This window comes from Notolepis coatsorum (genome assembly GCF_963971535.1).
Source record: "Notolepis coatsorum genome assembly, chromosome: 8".
In the NCBI taxonomy this organism is placed as follows: domain Eukaryota; kingdom Metazoa; phylum Chordata; class Actinopteri; order Aulopiformes; family Paralepididae; genus Notolepis; species Notolepis coatsorum.
Window position 1 is genome coordinate 81,874,389 of NC_140172.1, and position 19,061 is coordinate 81,893,449.

The 19,061-nt window shown below is 42.4% G+C and overlaps 1 protein-coding gene across 1 annotated transcript in view; it reads left to right on the plus strand.

Annotated features, from left to right (window-relative positions):
- nmnat2 (nicotinamide nucleotide adenylyltransferase 2) overlaps positions 1 to 14,778 on the plus strand; it is a 45,154-nt gene extending 30,376 nt beyond the window's left edge. The window contains exons 7-11 of the mRNA XM_084320069.1: positions 2,526 to 2,570; positions 3,001 to 3,077; positions 3,339 to 3,440; positions 4,069 to 4,136; positions 13,997 to 14,778. Of these exons, the coding sequence (XP_084176195.1) occupies positions 2,526 to 2,570; positions 3,001 to 3,077; positions 3,339 to 3,440; positions 4,069 to 4,136; positions 13,997 to 14,099 (395 nt within the window). The 3' untranslated portion in view covers positions 14,100 to 14,778. The remainder of the gene's footprint in view (positions 1 to 2,525; positions 2,571 to 3,000; positions 3,078 to 3,338; positions 3,441 to 4,068; positions 4,137 to 13,996) is intronic.
- The last annotated feature ends 4,283 nt before the right edge of the window (positions 14,779 to 19,061 follow it).

The window sequence follows — 19,061 nt, forward strand, 5'->3', positions numbered from 1 at the left end:
AAATCACTCCATTAATAGAAAGAGCAGGAGCTAAGTCTTTTCAGCCATCTTTTCCTGAGCATTATTAGCAGTGAAGTGTAGAAGAGAGGAGACGGAATGCGATGGTTGATCTTCACAATATAATATAATGTTTTTATTGTGAATAGCGGATCACTCAGTTACTCATATAACAAAAAGGATGAGACCCAAAGTCTCCACAAACCCTATATAACATAAAGAAAAGGTGAGACAGCACAGTCTCCGCAATATGTGTCTGGTGAACCCACAACAATTTTTAAACAATGCAGAGTCCAGTTTGCTGCTGATATTAAGAGCTTCAGCTGCTTCGCGAAGCTCTTGGAAGCTGAATGCTCTCTTCTTTTTTTTTTTTTTTTTTTTTTTACTTTTTTTTTTAGCGTTTATCGCTTTTCTGGTCAAGCATGACCGACAGATACAGGGTGAAACGGGATATAGAGCAGGGGAAGACATTCTGGCAAATGACGGCGGGTCCGGGAATCGAACTCGGAGTCCACCAGATCCGTGACGCAGCACGGTTTTCCCCGACGCAGAAATAGCGCCGAGATATGCGGTGAGCTACTGGAGCCCCCCCCCGAATGCTCTCTTCTTGAGAGCCAAGCATGACACCTGTTTCAGGTAATTCTGATCAGAGAAATCAAACTATTTGTCTAGGTAAGCGAGCGCTCTCTGATAGAAAATTAAAAAGTCCTGTTCGATCGCAGCAGCCTGTGTGGTAGGAAACCTCTGCATAAGAGCACTGGTCTCGAATCCAAAATAACGGTCCTTTGATCGTTGTTCAAGTTTCAGTCTTAGACTGGTCATGAGCTGGAAAAGCTCAGACAGTTGTGTCATCCCCCTCAACTTCAAGCACTGCGTCGTAAAAAATCTTTAGGCGCTATTCTGCAGAAACATCGGGTATGACTGACGTCTCACACACTGCAGCTGCCTCGGCCTTGGACTGTCTGACAGTGACAGGCTCGCAAGACTCAAGTCGAGCTGCAACGCTCGGCTGTGCATTCGTTTGACGTCGCCCAATTTTTTTATTTTTTAAATATAAGAGGGTATTCGAACGTGGCATTAAATTAACAACATTTAAAAAAAAATTAAATAATAATATTTGAATAATAATAAAATTATAAAAATAAAATAAAATATTTTTATTTATTTTTTTATTTTATTGCGCGACATTGTTATGTTGTAGCGGGACGCAGGACAAACGTCCCAATATCGGGACTGTCCGCACCCTAATGCCTTATCATTTTAATATATTTAAAGTATGCCTCCTCTGTATGGATATACAATTATTGTTTATATTTTATATAACAAAATAATATCTCTCTATAACCAAAGTTACTCAAGATGCTGTATTATGCCTAAAGTAATCTATTTGACAAATCTCAAGAAAATAACAAAATCAACCTATGACAAAATAATACATATTTTCAAGTCTTACTGGACAAAATAAATAACAAGAAAAATATGAAGTAATGTTCTAAATAATACCTCTTCTGTATTAGAAAATCCAGCTTTAAAAAATATATCTCTTTGTATCTTTTCAATGTAATGTAAATTATAAAACAGTAACCTCACAAAGATACTTAAAAGTGCACTATGCAGTTTCAGATTTGTTGCAATTAGTGTACAAAAATAATTTATTACACACATAATCCTTAGAATGATTGTATCATAAGCATCTTATCAAACCAAAACATAATTTTGAGGCATCAAAATAGTTTTAAATAATTTTCTTTCTCTCTCTGTATAGCTGCATGCTTCAATCAATTCGGTCAACTTTGCCATTAACAAACTCTCGCCTCGCACAGCTTTATTTGTAATGTTTTTCTGTGTCCATGTGAGCTTTGAGATCGCCAGCATCTTCATTAGACACAGAAACATATGGTCAAGCTTTGCACGCATTGCACTCCGCTTCCAATTAGTCTCGACCGGGACGGTAAATTGGGAATTTTCTCTGCAGTTCATCTGTAATGTACATTTTCGTATTTGGCATTGTGAGCAGAATCAAGGCTGGTCGGATCTGTCCGCTTCCTCATCTGTTGTGTGTGAGCGCAGTAGCGACGCCCACAAGGCACTGAAAGCGGGGCTTCTCTGGGTAACGTCACACACAACAGGGTACCGTAGTATTCGGTGCAACGCGCCAGTCAATTTAACTACATGCATATTTTACACAAAAGTCTCTGTGCGTGACAGATTTCAGATGTGCATGGGAGCGTTTTGCCATGTGCACGCGCGCGCACGTTAGAAGGAACATTGCCCCTGGTTCTGAAATAGGTTTCCAAAGGTGCACACATGCAATGAAAAATGTAATGGATGCTCTGGCACAGGCTTACCAACACGGAGGCCTTTTTTGGAGAAACCGCGTCATGCAAAGCGTTCCAGAGCCACAGTCGCCGGTAGAATGGTTGACAGAGATGTTTGCTCCATCTGTATATATATATATGCCAGGGCTCATCTTTGAATGAATCATGGTTAAAATCAATGATTTACTTTATTGTGTTTCATTCTGAAAGATGAAAATGCCAACCTGGGAACTGCAATGAGATATGAGGAAATCGGTGAGTTGTCCTTCTGCTTACATCTCCATCTCAAACGAGACTTCAGCAACGTTCACATTAGAGAAGGGCTTTACTCACGACTCATTTCCAAAATGGAGACACTTAGCCTTGATGATGATGGTTGTCTATATTACATGATGATGGAATGATGATTCAAGCCTTCTTGACTCAATTTTGAAATGAGTGGTGTTGTTTTTTGTTCATTTATATAATTATGTATAATTAGTTTCATGTTGTGTTTCATACATCATTACACAAAGTCTCACTTTGACGATGACGTCATAGAGCCTTTCTGATTTGAAGAGTTCCATAAGAATATCTTTATTCCTTCCTGAGTGTAAACTCCAGTAAACATCACGTTTATGTTTACAGAGTGAGTAAACATAATGTTTATGTTTACACTCTTTCCTGCTTGTTTATCTGTCTGTAGAGTTGCGCATCTTGCTCCTGTGTGGAAGTGACCTTCTGGAGTCCTTCTGCATCCCTGGACTGTGGAAGGACAGTGATGTAAGCCCTCAACCCCACCCTAACCACCGACCCCCAACCCTTTCTCCAACCCTATAACCCCACCCTAGCCATGACCCTCAACCCCAACCATCTGTAGTGTGGTAGTGAAAGGGTTAACCCATTGTCATGTGGCAGTGAAAGGGTTAACCTTCTGTATTGTCACAGTGAAAGGGTTAACCCGTTGGTAGTGTGGTAGTGAAAGGGTTAAACTAATGATTGAACCAGTGAATGATTCCCCAACACTGACTCCATGTTCTTCAGATGGAGGTGATCGTGGGGGACTTTGGGATCGTGGTGGTGCCTCGTGACGGAGCCGACACAGAGAGGATCATGAACCACTCTTCTGTGCTGCGCAAGTACAAGGTAGTCCATCAATCATAATCCATGTGACACTTAATCCACCAAGTACAAGGTAGTCCATCAATCATAATCCATGTGACACTTAATCCACCAAGTACAAGGTAGTCCACCAATCATAATCCATGCGACACTTAATCCACCAAGTACAAGGTAGTTCATCAATCATAATCCATGTGACACTTAATCCACCAAGTACAAGGTCAGTCCATCAATCATAATCCATGTGACACTTAATCCACCATGAATTGAGAGAAACTAATATATTCATTCAGTCATCATTGTAAAGCAAGGTTTAGAGTTGGGGTTAACTAGGGGGTTGCCATGGAAATTAGTCTTATTTGGGAAACCCTACAGTACCACATTTACTGTAATGATGTCTACTGTCCCTTGTTAAATTAATTGTTAGTTTCCAGAGGTGTACACTTGTCATTATGACTTGGGCTTGAGTCACTCCAACCAAAAAATAAAGCTGATTGATTGGTTGATTGATTTTATTTGACAGATTTTAAAATATACGTACATATCAATAATCAGTAAAGTCTGTATCTAGTTGACCACAATTTCCTCTCTAACTTTAAAGTGAATCACTAACTAATTTAACTAGAGTAACATTCATAACCATCATTTTCAGGATAACATCATTGTGGTAAAAGATGATCTCAACCACCCGATGTCCATCGTCAGCTCCACCAAGAGCAGGTAGGTGTTTTCTATTTTATTTATTTATTATTATTATTATTATTATTATTATTTTTGAACAAGATAAAGGATTACAAAGGTGTAATTACAAAAAAAAAGATACAGACAAAAGGGGGAAATAATTTTGTGCAAAAGATTTTAAACAAAGCCTTTACAATATGAATTACTTTTTGTTTTAAAGAGGCACACATTTGATCATTGTATTGTTTGATCTCCTTGCTAAAAACAATAAAACGTGTTTTGTTTTCCTGTAAATGATCATTTATCAAGTTAGTTTGACACGAGAGGCTTGTAGTAGAGTGTTAGTTTAACATGCAGGGCTTGTTAAAAAAAAGTTGCGCACTTTTTTTTTTGCGCACGGGCAGCACTAACACTAAACTTTGATGTCAAGTAGGGGGCCGCAAAATATCATCCAGCGGGCCGCAATTGGCCCGCGGGCCGCAAGTTTGAGACCCCTGTAGTAGAGTGTTAGTTTGACATGCAGAGCTTGTAGTAGAGTGTTAGTTTAACATGCAGGACTTGTAGTAGAGTGTTAGTTTAACATGCAGGACTTGTAGTAGAGTGTTAGTTTAACATACAGGACTTGTAGTAGAGTGTTAGTTTAACATGCAGGACTTGTAGTAGAGTGTTAGTTTGATGAGCAGGGCTTGTAGTAGAGTGTTAGTTTAACATGCAGGACTTGTAGTAGAGTGTTAGTTTAACATGCAGGGCTTGTAGTAGAGTGTTAGTTTAACATGCAGGACTTGTAGTAGAGTGTTAGTTTAACATACAGGACTTGTAGTAGAGTGTTAGTTTAACATGCAGGACTTGTAGTAGAGTGTTAGTTTGATGAGCAGGGCTTGTAGTAGAGTGTTAGTTTAACATGCAGGACTTGTAGTAGAGTGTTAGTTTAACATGCAGGGCTTGTAGTAGTGTTAGTTTAACATGCAGGGCTTGTAGTAGAGTGTTAGTTTAACATGCAGGACTTGTAGTAGAGTGTTAGTTTAACATACAGGACTTGTAGTAGAGTGTTAGTTTAACATACAGGACTTGTAGTAGTGTTAGTTTAACATGCAGGACTTGTAGTAGTGTTAGTTTAACATGCAGGACTTGTAGTAGAGTGTTAGTTTAACATACAGGACTTATAGTAGAGTGTTAGTTTAATATGCAGGACTTGTAGTAGAGTGTTAGTTTGACATGCAGGACTTGTAGTAGTGTTAGTTTGACATGCAGGACTTGTAGTAGAGTGTTAGTTTAACATGCAGGACTTGTAGTAGAGTGTTAGTTTGACATGCAGGACTTGTAGTAGTGTTAGTTTGATGAGCATGGCTTGTAGTAGAGTGTTAGTTTAACATGCAGGACTTGTAGTAGAGTGTTAGTTTGATGAGCATGGCTTGTAATAGAGTGTTAGTTTAACATGCAGGACTTGTAGTAGAGTGTTAGTTTAACATGCAGGGCTTGTAGTAGAGTGTTAGTTTGACACGAAAGGCTTGTAGTAGAGTGTTCGTTTGATGAGCAGGGCTTGTAGTAGTGTTAGTTTGACACGAAAGGCTTGTAGTAGAGTGTTCGTTTAACATGCAGGGCTTGTAGTAGAGTGTTAGTTTGACACGAAAGGCTTGTAGTAGAGTGTTCATTTAATAATGCATTTTATTTATAAGGCGCCTTTCAAGGCACTCAAGGTCGCCGTACAACAATTTAAAAACAGTTAAATTCACAATCGCAATCCATTAAAATATAAAAGCAGACAAAAAAAAATAATCAGACATATGCCTGCCTAAACAGGTGGGTTTTGAGGTGGGTTTTAAATGGGATGATGGAGTCAATGTTCCTGATGTCGGGGGGGAGGGAGTTCCAGAGGCGGGGGGCAGAGCAGCTGAAGGCTCTTGACCCCATGGTGGACAGACGGGCTGGGGGGACGGTCAGGTTGATGGAGGAGGCAGACCTGAGGTACCGGGTGCGAATGTTGATGTGAAGGAGGTCGGACAGGTATGGAGGGGCGAGGTTGTGGATGGCCTGGAATGTATGGAGGAGGATCTTGTAGTCTATGCTGTGTTTAATGGGAAGCCAGTGTAGTTGGCGTAGGACAGGGGTGATGTGACTGATGACCGGGGTTCTGGTGATTATACGGGCAGCAGCGTTCTGGACCAGTTGGAGCTTATGGAGGAGTTTGTGGGGGAGACCAAAGAGAAGGGAGTTGCAGTAATCCAAGCGGGAAGTGACGAGGGAGTGGACCAGGATTGCGGCGCTGTTGGGAGTGAGTGAAGGGAGGAGGCGGTTGATGTTGCGAAGGTGGAAATAGGCGGACCGGATGATGTTATTGATGTGGGAATGGAATGATGGGGTGCTGTCGAGGACGACACCCAGACTCTTGACCTGGGGGGAAGGGGAAACCAAGGAGTTGTCTATGGTGAGGGTGAAACTGGGGTGCTTGGTGAGTGTGGACTTGGAGCCAATGAGGACTACCTCTGTTTTATCACTGTTTAGTTTGAGGAAATTTGAAGTGAACCAGGATTTGATTTCCTGTAAACAGGCACAGAGGGAAGAGGGAGGGAGGGTGGAAGTGGGTTTGGAGGTGTCGTCTGCGTAAATTGAAATTGATGTTGTATTTACGGAGAATCCGACCAAGTGGGAGGAGGTAGATGATGAAGAGGATAGGGCCAAGGACAGAGCCCTGGGGAACACTGGAGGAGAGGGGGGATGGATCAAGTCAAGTCAAGTCAAGAGTTTTAATTGTCACGGCATACAGGTATACAATGAAATGCGGGTGGTCTTGCCCGCAACGATGTGCAATACAGTGGTACAACATATAATAGAATCAAAAAATGAAAAAACAACATTGTGCAGTAAACAGGTAACAGGTAACATGGAGTGACATCTCGGTATCTGTACATAGTTATTTACAGAGCATATGGGACATGCTAGTTAGCTTTGGTAGTGCAATACACTGTTCCTGTTATTCTAATTTAAAGTGTCCTTTCCTTTGGACATAAGTGTGCGTGTGTGCGACATGAGTGTGTGCCCGCTCATGTTAAAGTGTTAAGTGGCTGCTCGTGTGTGAGCGTGCCCAGCGTGCGTGTCGTGTGTGTGTTCATGTGTGCTTGTGTGTGGACAGTTTCAATGTTCTGAGCACTCAATGTTCATTGTTCATGGCTCTGATGGCCTGGGGGAAGAAGCTGAGCCTAAGCCGCTCTGTCCTAGTAGCTGGGGTTCGCAGGCGTCTGCCTGACCTCAGCAGCTGAAACAGGCTGTTATTGGGGTGGTGAGGGTCTTTCATTATCCTGCAGGCTCTGGATTTGCACCTCTTGTTGTATAGAACCTGCAGGGGGGGTAGTGCAATACCTGTGGTACGCTCGGCTGAGCGCACCACTCTCTGTAGGGCCTTCTTGTCCTGTGCCGTGCTGTTTCCATACCAGGCAGTGATGTTTCCGGTCAGGATGCTCTCTACAGCATACAGAGTAGAAGGACTGGAGTATCTTCCCCGATACTCTGAACTTCCTTAACTGTCTCAGGTGGTAGAGGCGCTGTTTCGCCTTCTTTACTACTGTGTCTATGTGTGTTGACCATGTCAGGTCCTCTGAGATGTGGACCCCCAGGTACTTAAAGCTGCTCACCCTGTCCACGGTAGCCCCGTTAATCATCAGTGGTGTGTGCGTCTCGTGCTGTCCTCTCCTATAATCCACGATCAGCTCCTTGGTTTTACCAATGTTCAGGAGCAGGCTGTTGTCCTGGCACCAGCGTTCCAGTACCTCAACCTCCTCCCGGTAGGCCTTCTCGTCGTTGTCCGAGATCAGCCCCACCACCACCGTGTCGTCTGCGAACTTCACTATGGAGTTGGAGCTGAACTTGGCCACACAGTCGTGTGTGTAGAGTGAGTACAGCAGGGGGCTCAGAACACAGCCCTGGGGGGACCCGATGCTCAGGGTGATGGTGTTGGAGGTCTGACCCCCCACCCTGACCGCCTGGGGTCTTTCGCTCAGAAAGTCCAGTACCCAGGCGCTCAGGGCGGAGCTCAGACCTAGCTCGATCAGCTTGTCCACCAGTCTGGTGGGGACTATGGTGTTGAACGCTGAGCTGTAGTCAATGAACAACAGTCTCACATAGCCCCCCTTCTGACGGTCAAGGTACGAGAGGGTGCTGTGCAGTACCTGGGAGACCGCGTCGTCGGTGGACCTGTTTGTCCTGTATGCAAATTGCATAGGGTCCATATCACTGGGGAGGGAGGCACAAATGTGGTCCTTGACCAGCCTCTCGAAACATTTCATGACCACAGAGGTGAGTGCCACCGGTCTGTAGTCATTTGGACATGTTGGGGAGGGTTTCTTCGGTACAGGGATGATGGTAGACATCTTGAAGCAGGCAGGGACCACTGACTCCGCCAGGGATTGATTAAATATGGCGGTGAACACTGGGGCCAGCTGGTTGGCACAGGACTTGAGTATGCGTCCTGTTATGCCATCTGGGCCAGCAGCCTTCCTGGTGTTCACCTGCATAAATGCTCTTCTCACACTGTGTTCCGACAACGAGAGAGCGTCCCGCCCCCCCGCGGTTGCCCCCCCCCCTCCACAACAGCCAGCGCGCCAGTGACGTCACTAGCCGGAGAGCCAGCAGCGCCACTGTCTACACCAAACCGAGCGTAGAAGATGTTGAGCTTGTCCGCGAGGGAGGCGTCATCGCTCCCCATTGAGGGGGCGCTGACTTTATAGTCAGTTATTGTCTTCAGTCCCTGCCATAATCCTCTTGTGTCGTTTTGTGCCATTTGTGTCTCCAGTTTGTCAGCATATGACCTCTTAGCAAGTTTAACAGCCTTGCGTAGAGTATAGACTGAAGCCTTATACTCCTCCATGTTTCCTGACTCTCTACCCAGGTTGTAGGCGGTGGTACGAGAGTTCAGAGCTGCTCTAATAGTGCTTTGGGAAAATCCGCACCGTTTTTCTGGGGACAATACCATTGGCTATTGTTGTAATGTAGCTCACCACTGTGTCTGCGAGCTCGCTGACGTCACTGGCGCTTCCTTTGAACATATCCCAATCCGTTTCTGTAAACACGTCCTGGAGCGTGGCCTCTGATTCGTCGGTCCACTTCTTTGTCTCACGTGACACGACTGCGTCACGTGATCTCTGTTGATATGCCGGAAATAGCAAGATGGAGTCGTGGTCGCTCGAGCTTGTGGACCCCGTTAATGGCGGAGCGGCTACTGCCTTGTAGCCGGCTCTGAACGGGGAATAACAGTGGTCGAGTGTTTTTCCCTCTGGTGGAGCAAGCGATGTGCTGAAAAAAGGACGGCATCACTTTCCTCAGGTTTGCCTGGTTGAAATCGCCAGCCACTACCATCGCTGCGTCTGGATGTTTGATCTGGTGTCTGTTGAGGTAATCGTGTAGTTCTCCCAGCGCTTTGCCCGTATTCGCGTGTGGGGGAATATATACGGCGGTCATGACGACCGCGGTGAACTCCCTCGGGAGGTGAAACGGACGACACAGGATAGAAATATGTTCCATGTCCGGGGAACACGAGTTTGAGAGAACATGCACCCCCTCGGGATTAACCCAGGAATTGTTCGTGAGGAGGCAGACTCCGCCGCCGATGCTCTTTCCTGAGGCAGCGGTGCGATCTGCACGTAATACTGTGAAGGCATCTGAGGGAGATACGCTTTTGTCCGGAGTCGCCGACGTGAGCCATGTCTCCGTGAGCCATGTCTCCGTGAGACACATGATGTTGATGTCTCTCATCTCCCGTTGGAACCGGACCCTCGCCCTTAGGTCATCCATCCTACCCTCCAACGAACGGGCATTCGCCAATCGCCAGAAAGATGGATGGAATTGCTGGGCGGTAAGCAGCTCTTTTTACTCTCAGTCTGATACCTCCACGTCTCCCTCTGTGTCTTCTCCTGCCGTAGCCTTTGTTCTTTTCCTTGCCGCCATTCTCCCGTCTGATTTCTGCTGGCCATTCTAGGTCAAAAGTGTCTCCAAACTCCTCTTTGAGCCCGGGGTTCAGGTCCATAAGTGTCTGACGGTCGTATGACGTACCCGCCAGTGTTGCTTTAAATAAAAAAGTAGAAAAAACAAACATAATAGCTAAAAGTGTGTACATCGTTGCGGAGCTAAAACCAGAGGCGTCTGACCGGGGTCGCGTCCTCATAGTCAATGGGATGGGATGTGAATGATTTTAACTGAATTAACTGAGTACGACCAGAGAGATATGAATGGAACCAGTCTAGGGATGTGTGGGAGATTCCAATGGAGGCTAGTCGGTTAAGGAGGGTGGAGTGAGATATGGTGTCAAATGCGGCGCTTAGATGCGTCTATACTTTCCGTAGCCGCATTTCTGCAGGACACTCTCTGATTGGCCGACGTCAGTTTCTACACTGGTTAGGCTTAGGCACTCTTTCGAAGTAGGTTAAGGTTAGAGTGTGTCTTAGAGCGTGACGGCAAGTTCTTTCGGCGGTTAAGCTTAGGCACTCTTTCGAAGTTGGTTAAGGTTAGAGTTTGTCTTAGAGCATGGCGATAGAACGCCAGGTAGTTTGCAGGCTGTTCGACGCGGAAATGGGCAAAGACACAGCTCGTCACGCGATTGGGCAAACATGTCAGTGGCCAATCAGAGAGCGTCAGTCAGTGGCCAATCAGAGAGCATCCTGCAGAAATGCGGCTATGGAAAGTATAGACGCCGCTTAGATCGAGGAGGATGAGGATGGATAATAGTCCGGAGTCAGCTGCCATCAGTAGGTCATTTGTGATTTTGAGGAGGGCTGTTTCTGTGCTGTGACGGGGCGAAAACCAGATTGGAACTGTTCATAGAGGTTATTGTTGGAGAGGTGAGCATGAATCTGAGAAGCCACTACTTTTTCCAGGATTTTTGAGAGAAATGGCAGGTTGGAGATGGGGCGGAGGTTATTGAAAATGTTTGGGTCTAAACCAGGTTTCTTTAGAATCGGTGTTACAGCAGCGGATTTAACATGCAGGACTTGTAGTAGAGTGTTAGTTTAACATGAGAGACTTGTAGTAGAGCAGGGGTGGCCAACCCGCGGCTCGCGAGCCGCATGTGGCTCTTTGCCCGTCAATGTGTGGCTCTTCCAACCATTAAAAAAATATATATAATATAATAATATTTTTTATTTCATTTTTAATTGTTTGAATTTTTTGTAGGTCACTCATTCCATAAGGACGTTTTACAGATTTACAGATTGTTTTTTAAATGGTCCATTTGCATGTTCTTGGTATCTGAATCTAGGGACATCTATGGATCTCAGGGAATGTATTCCCAGTGTCAGAAATACTGTGTCTGTTACTAGGCTTAAATTGTAATGAACCAAAGGAGAATATCAATTATATAAAAAAATTATCTTTGACCATGCTAAAATTTACCAGACTTGAAAAACTAAGCAAATTAATAAAGGGAAGATGATTAAACAGAGTTTTGTAGATACAGTACTGAATTCTGCCATCTTTTTTATAATGTAAATTTCTCCATTTTTCATCATATTGCAACACCGTTTTTTTGCTAGACATTCACAGAAATGTAGAGAAACTAACTGCGTTCTGTTTTATGGCAATAATGTTCAGGTTTGTGGGAGATAATCCCAAAAAATAAGAGAAATTAAAAAGTAAATCCAGAAGTCAGATGATTGACAGGGGCTGGCGTGAGCTGGGTATAGTTTTTCGAAATTCGAAAGTCTCTTCCTTCAAAAGACTACACTCACTTTTGGCTCCTCCACTTCCTCCTGTCAATATGCGCCGGTTTCCGACTCAATGCCCTGAGATTTCTATAATCTTATATTTCACTAATAACAGTTAAAATCATTGGTAAACAAACGTAATGCTGAAAATATACACTTTTACTGTATATCTCGGGCTTAAAGGCCAACTTGCAGGTTAAACCCTACTGATCAATTATGGGTAGTTTACATCATTGGTATATAATTTCATTTTTTTTTTTTTCATTTGACACCGGAAATGCCACTCAGAAATGGTTAAAAAGGTCCACGCACGAATAACATGCACGAGCAAATTAAAAAGCTTATCAGACGCTAGTAGGGCCGTGACGTCACGTCAGGAAACTTATGCCTTATGCCCGTCCGGGTCATAGTACTACTGGATATATGGCGTTGGCTAACGTTAGCATTATGTCTACTGTCGTGAACTATTTTAGATCGGGGCATGTAGAGGAGTTTGGGGAACGAGTAAAATCATGTACAGGTCCTCTTCTCAGACCTGTGTGGCAAAGCACTGCACACGCATCATGCAAGCTACACGTTGCTGCATGTTGATCAATGGAGGCCCACTCGGTGCATCACAGTCAGTGACTGTGATGCACCGAGTGGGCTACTATTGTGCTAACAACGTGCTGCGGCGTCTGGCTTGTTGGCCGGCATGAGTGCCCGATTTGGGGTGGTTCTCTCCTCTTTGTGTGCCTTTGTCCTCGCGGGTGTTCTGCCGGGGGAGCTTGTGGACGCGACAATAGTGGTGGTTGTAGGGTGTTTGAGCTTGTAGCGTTAGTTAGCTCATAGCTATCGTTAGCTTCTAACGGTGTATACACAATATGTACAACGACACAATGATCAAACACCTTATAACTACTACTATTGTCATGTCCATAAGTTCCCTGGCAGAATACTTGTGAGGACAAGGGTATACAAGGAGGAGAGAACCATTTAAAATCGGGCATTCATGCTGGCTAACAAGCTGGGTGTCGGGGTATGTTGTTAGCACAACAATAGCTACCAAGCTAAGCTACGTTAGCTTCTAACGGTGTATACACAATATGTACAATGACACAATGATTTACATTATTACAAATATAAAGTGGTTGTGGCTTTTACAAATAGTGGTTAGCTTTAGAGATGGATGGCTATGATCACGGAGCAATAGTGTTGTTAGGTGAAACAGATACATTTTCATTCATCACTCGGCTAGTAGTAGCAAGGCTCTCTGCCTGCCACTAGCTGTGTGTGACTCTCAGAGTGCCCTGTACCTGCCGTGACGACATCATTTCGATTACACGTGCATGTTATGAACCATTGATTAAAATATCCACGTGCGTGGTGATTGTGTTGGGCAGACAAAATGTTTGATAAAAATGCTAAAACTGGGTCAATTTCAATAATCTTTTTTTCCTTCTTCATGAAAGTCACCGTTGGCCTAGTCCACATTGTTTATTGAACAAAAATACAAACCTGCAAGTTGGCCTTTAAGAGGTTAACCCTGTGAGGCCCAAATTAAAAAGACATTAGCAACTTCAGAGGCCAGAGGGTGGGACATATAAACACATTTACTATCAAATAGCATTGTGAGGCTGAACAACAGGACCAATTGACTATACATGTGCTTAAACATTTTTAAATAAACATTTACAGACTTTTTTTTTTTAATGGCTAAAAGTGATTTTGTAATTTTGCAACCGTGGGTCTCACAGGGTACTTTTAACCCTGTGAGGCCCAAATAAAAAAGACATTAGCAACTTCAGAGGCCAGAGGGTGAGACCTATAAACACATGAAGGGTGCCGTGACTGAAAAAAAAAGTTGAGAAACACTGGTATATGGTGTGGCTCTTTGTGGTACCACAGTCATTTCTGTTGGCCACCCCTGTAGTAGAGTGTGCGTTTAACATGCAAGACTTGTAGTAGAGTGTTAGTTTGCTGTGTGGGGCTTCAAGATTCAAAAGATTTATTCGTCACATACATACACGAGACAAGTAGTGCAATGAAGGTGGCCATGCCCGCCTTGATTGTGCAAAAAATACAAATAATAGTGTGTGTGTGTGTGTGTGTGTGTGTGTGTGTAGGGAGATCGGTGTTCTGATGGCCTGGGGGAAGAAGCTGAGTGAAGTGTGGCTTGATGCTTGTTGAAAGCCCTCCTCAGTGATCCTGTACACACCTCTCCCTCCCCAGACTGGCGCTGCAGCACGGAGACGGCCATGTGGTGGACTACCTGAGTCAGACGGTCATCGACTACATCCTGCAGAGCCAGCTCTACATCACCGCCTCTGGATAGAGAAGCCACACCGTCTCATACCAGACCTTGTCTGTCTTTTGTGTGAAACGTATACTCCTCTTCTTTGAACTATCGCTTTTCTAATCCAAAGGAGCTATAGGTGTATCAATGTCCCTTCCTCTTCCTGTATCATATTGACTTCATCAGACCTGGGTGGGGGGGGGGTACAATGAGGTAACTTAAGGCCGACTGTGAAGCACTAGTGTGAACCACGTCTGTGTTATAGGGGCTATATAGACAAGTCTGGTTTAGCTATAGACAAGTCTGGTTTAGCTATAGACAAGTCTGGTTTAGCTATAGACAAGCCTGGTTTAGCTATAGACAAGTCTGGTTTAGCTATAGACGAGCCTGGTTTAGCTATAGACAAGTCTGGTTTAGCTATAGACAAGTCTGGTTTGGCTATAGACAAGTCTGGTTTAGCTATAGACAAGCCTGGTTTAGCTATAGACGAGCCTGATTTATCTATCGACAAGTCTGGTTTAGCTATAGACGAGTCTGGTTTAGCTATAGACAAGCCTGATTTAGCTATCGACAAGTCTGGTTTAGCTATAGACAAGTCTGGTTTAGCACTCTCCTATGCAGAGAGTTGGACGACGTTCGACTGTCAAACATCTCTGCCCGGACAGGAAGTACCTTTACTCTTATTATTTCCCTTAACATATTGAATGAATAATATGCTTAGTCTCTTTTATAAATATAAACTGAAAATGTGTTGAGAAGAAAGTAAAACAAAATTAAAGAAAGATCAATTAATTAATTTCACAGCGTCTGTGCGGCCTTTGTTTATTCACTGTCTCCATGGAAACGATTATGAACACAGCCATGAAGGTCTGGTTTTTCTCACGCTGAAAAAACTATAGTCTGTTTACTTTTCTGATAACAACATCACTGCATAACTCATAAATGTTCAGACAAGCTTAATTTTGGGGTTATTAGTGATACTATATATACTGTATATAACTATACACCCAATTCAATGTTATAGCCACATTTCTTTCAAACTAATGGCAGGCTAATATACAGGGTGTAGGACAGCTCTGCATAGGAGTGTGCTGGTTTAGTTGTGCTTGACTTATTGGAGTGGGGAGTGGGGGTGGGGTAATGTTTCAACAGTTTGCAGCTGTTTCATGGAGCGTAACCCACGCCCACCCGATGCACGGAAGGAGGATGTGTGCGGGGGGGATGGTTACCTACATTCTGCTCTGATTCTCGACCCTTCATTAGACTGGAAGGTGACCAACACTGCTTCCTACACCCAATGTGTGCTTTTGTGGTTATTGAGATATTGTTGGCCCAATATGTAACTTCAATTTTGACCAATTCATTTTGGCTGAATACACACATATTCTCGAGGACTGACTTATACATGAACAATAAGGAGATGTAATGTTAAATGGAACATTTTAATTGTTATAATTCATCATACCTGAAAAGAGTTAAGAAAATGTTTAAACATTTTGCCAGTTTACAAACATTAATGTAGCCTGTAAAGTCATAACTCTTAATATATATTTTTTTTATTTCTTTATTTCGCACCATTTCAGCAAAACAGTAAAAACATTGACCATGACAGAAAGTGTATAAAGGTGCTGAGTAGAGGCAAGAGACCCAGATGGGCCTATACAGGGCTTCAACTCAAATTAAATCATTGGATAAAAAACAAAAGTAAAGTGAAATAAGAAACTATTTTCATAATATTAAGATGATAATAATGATAACAATAATAATCAAAGTAATAATAATAATAATAATAATAATAATAATAATAACAACCATTAATAATTAGTCTAAACAAATTAACATGAAACTGTAAAACAAAGTGACATTAATGGTTTTATGAGATTGAAGCTATTCATTTAACAATGTATATTTAAGCTTGGATTTGAGTGATGAAATAGATGAGCACATTTTTATTATGGAGGGTTTTGAATTCCAAATAGTAGGACCTCTAAATGTTATACTGAACTGACCTAATCTTGTGCGGAAGAAATTACGATGAATATTGTTTGATTGCCTTTGGATATGAATGAATACTGGAGTTTGATATGAGAGAATTATGGAAAACAATGGGAAATAAATAAATTAAAAGTGCAGTTAAACATAAAAATACATATCTGGTATACAATCAAAGATTGATCATATTTTAAGTTGCTTAAAAAGAGGAGCAGATGGTTCAAGGTGATTAGAAGTAGTGGCAAGCCTTATGAATTTCTTTTGCAATATAAAAAGTTAATGAAGAGAAGTAGGAAAAGTACTGGCCCAAATAATATTACAATACGATAAATATGGGTATATCAAACTATAATAAAGTGTCAAAATACAGTAGCGATTCACAAGCGAAGAAATCCTTCTAATAATGCCATATGATTTCATAACTTTTTTGCAAACTAGCTCAATATGATTTTTCCATGTAAGGCCTGCATCAACAATGACACCTGGTTGGGAATTGGCATAACGACTAACAGTGGGATGGGAGAAAAATCGGAAAAAGGAGGGGGAAAAAGATAAAAAAAAAAAAAGAAATGACACCTACGAATTTAGCATGCGACACCCGTTTAATTTCAATATAATTAACACATTGGGTGCCATGCAGTATGCCCATCTTTACCACTCTCTGCCAGTGCTGTAAGCCTATGGAGTGGCTCACCTTCTTTGCAGGGCTATAACTTTTTAAATATTATAACTATATCGACATTACTATGGCCCATTCAACATCAGGTATCTATCGTTCCGGATGTGGGAACGTTATATTTTTCCATTCATACATTGTCGTGTTAGTACCGTCGAGAATATAAGTGTTTTTAGACTGTATAGCAGTAATTCATAGAACGCGCGCTATAGGCCCTGACACGTATTATACATTATTGATTGGCGTTTTGTCCCTATACACGCTATATTAAAATTTTCAAATGCATATAATCGCTATACATTATGCTCCATGAAGGAAAGGGGGGGGGGGGTCGTTTATGATTCCTTGATTGTCACTAACGGCTTTCTTTAGTAAGACACCATACGTTGATCGGACAGATTGAAATGAAATAAATGGACAATCGAGCTGGAAATAACGTTAGATTCCTCTTACCTCTGGCCGATGCGTCTGGAGAAAAGAAATTCCAATTATTTGATGTCGATCTGCTAGATCCATTTTCCGTTTGTATGACGCAATAAACGCCGAAAGCATATTGATTCTTGCATCTCGAAAGCGATCCAATGCACCCGAGGTGTGTATATTGATCCACGTTACAAGATATCTCTGGCGGAGCCTTTTCCCCGATGCACCGATCGCCACTTCCGGTTTAGAGTGGAGTGTAACTTGCCCGAAATCCACCAGGCAGCGGTATTGAGGCATTGCAATATCAGACAGGGTCCAGCTGGCTCCCGGAGGCTTCCTGGATGAATTATGAATGCCAATAGCGAATAAAAGAAATAACGATCATAGTTGGCACTCAACGCATGGCGGCCAGTATACTCGTTATGTAAGGGATAATGTATAGCTACAAGGTCATTGTCGCAAAATAATTGACCGACACGGAGTTTTGAATACCGAGGCGCCTCGCCGAGGTGTTTTAAACGTAGTGAAGGTCAATTATTTTGCGACAATGACAGAGTATAGCTATACATTATCCCGCTTATTACATGGCTAACATACTAACAATATACCTAATTCATTTTACACCATCGACAAGACGAGATCAAATGCAGACGCAGTTGTTCTGTGGCTCCGTCCGCTCTCAGCCCAAATAAAGTTATTATTATCGCCGGCAGCCGGCAGGTGTGTGGACTGATTGCACTGATGCAGTGTGTGTCAGTGGGCTTGATTGCGAACAGCTGCGAACAGCGGTCATTATTGCTCGGCAGAGGTCCGTTATCGAGTAATAACGGACCTCTGACGAGCGCTATTGACCAATCACAATCGAGCATTTCGGCGAATGTTAAAACACCATGTAATAATGGCAATTAATGTGTTAATATGTAACTTAGAGTCCTGTTTTGAATATTTTTTTGTTTTTATTTCTGAAAATCATATAATATAATAATTAAGTTAATTAATAATATTGAATGAAAGCCTATTAATCTGAAACCATGTTGCGGTTTGTGCAAGTATAGAATTTGCATCTTTAATCAGGGAACCAAAGTCAGAATGTGAAAATACTATGTTTGTGTCATCAGCAAAAATAATGGGCAGAGCGGTATCAAACTGTAAAGCAAAATCATTTATAAAAATAAGAAACAAAAGAGGCCCAAGGATTGAACCTTGTGGTACACCACAAGATACCTCAGTTCTATTGGAGTTCATACCCTCAATACACACATATTGCTGCCGGTTGCTGAGATAATCTATAAACCAATGGATTACAACATCCTGAAAACCATAATGATTCAGTTTGGATACTAAGATACTATGATCCACTGTATCAAAGGCTTTTGATAAATCTAGAAAAATCCCAATTGCAAATGTATTATCATTTAATGCTTCATATATTTTGTCAGTAAGTTGGAGGAGAGCCATATAGGTTGAGTGATTTTTTCGCTCAACCTATAAGTCAATGTTCACCTACAAAGTTGTTTATAAACTTTATTAGAAATGCATTTAAAAACATCCTTCCGAGCAATGGGCTATAGAGTCTAGTTTTAAAACCTTGAACTACCCCTTTATGTTACCATAACTCATGTGTCCAGTCTGGGGTCAAATTGGGTAGAGAATCAGAGCACAGCATTAATGTTGACCTTTGACCATTACTGTTGATTTTACTTTTGTCACTTCTTCTTAGACTGCATGCATAGAAGGTTTTTGGCATGAGCACTCACTCACTCTGTAGAATCTGATCTATTGTGAAAGTGTTTGCAAAAAATACATTAATTATATATACCCACCTCTTTCGCCATTTTCTATTCACTAGGCTATATATATATGTCTGTCTGTACAGAACTACCTGTATTCATATTCAATGGCTATATATA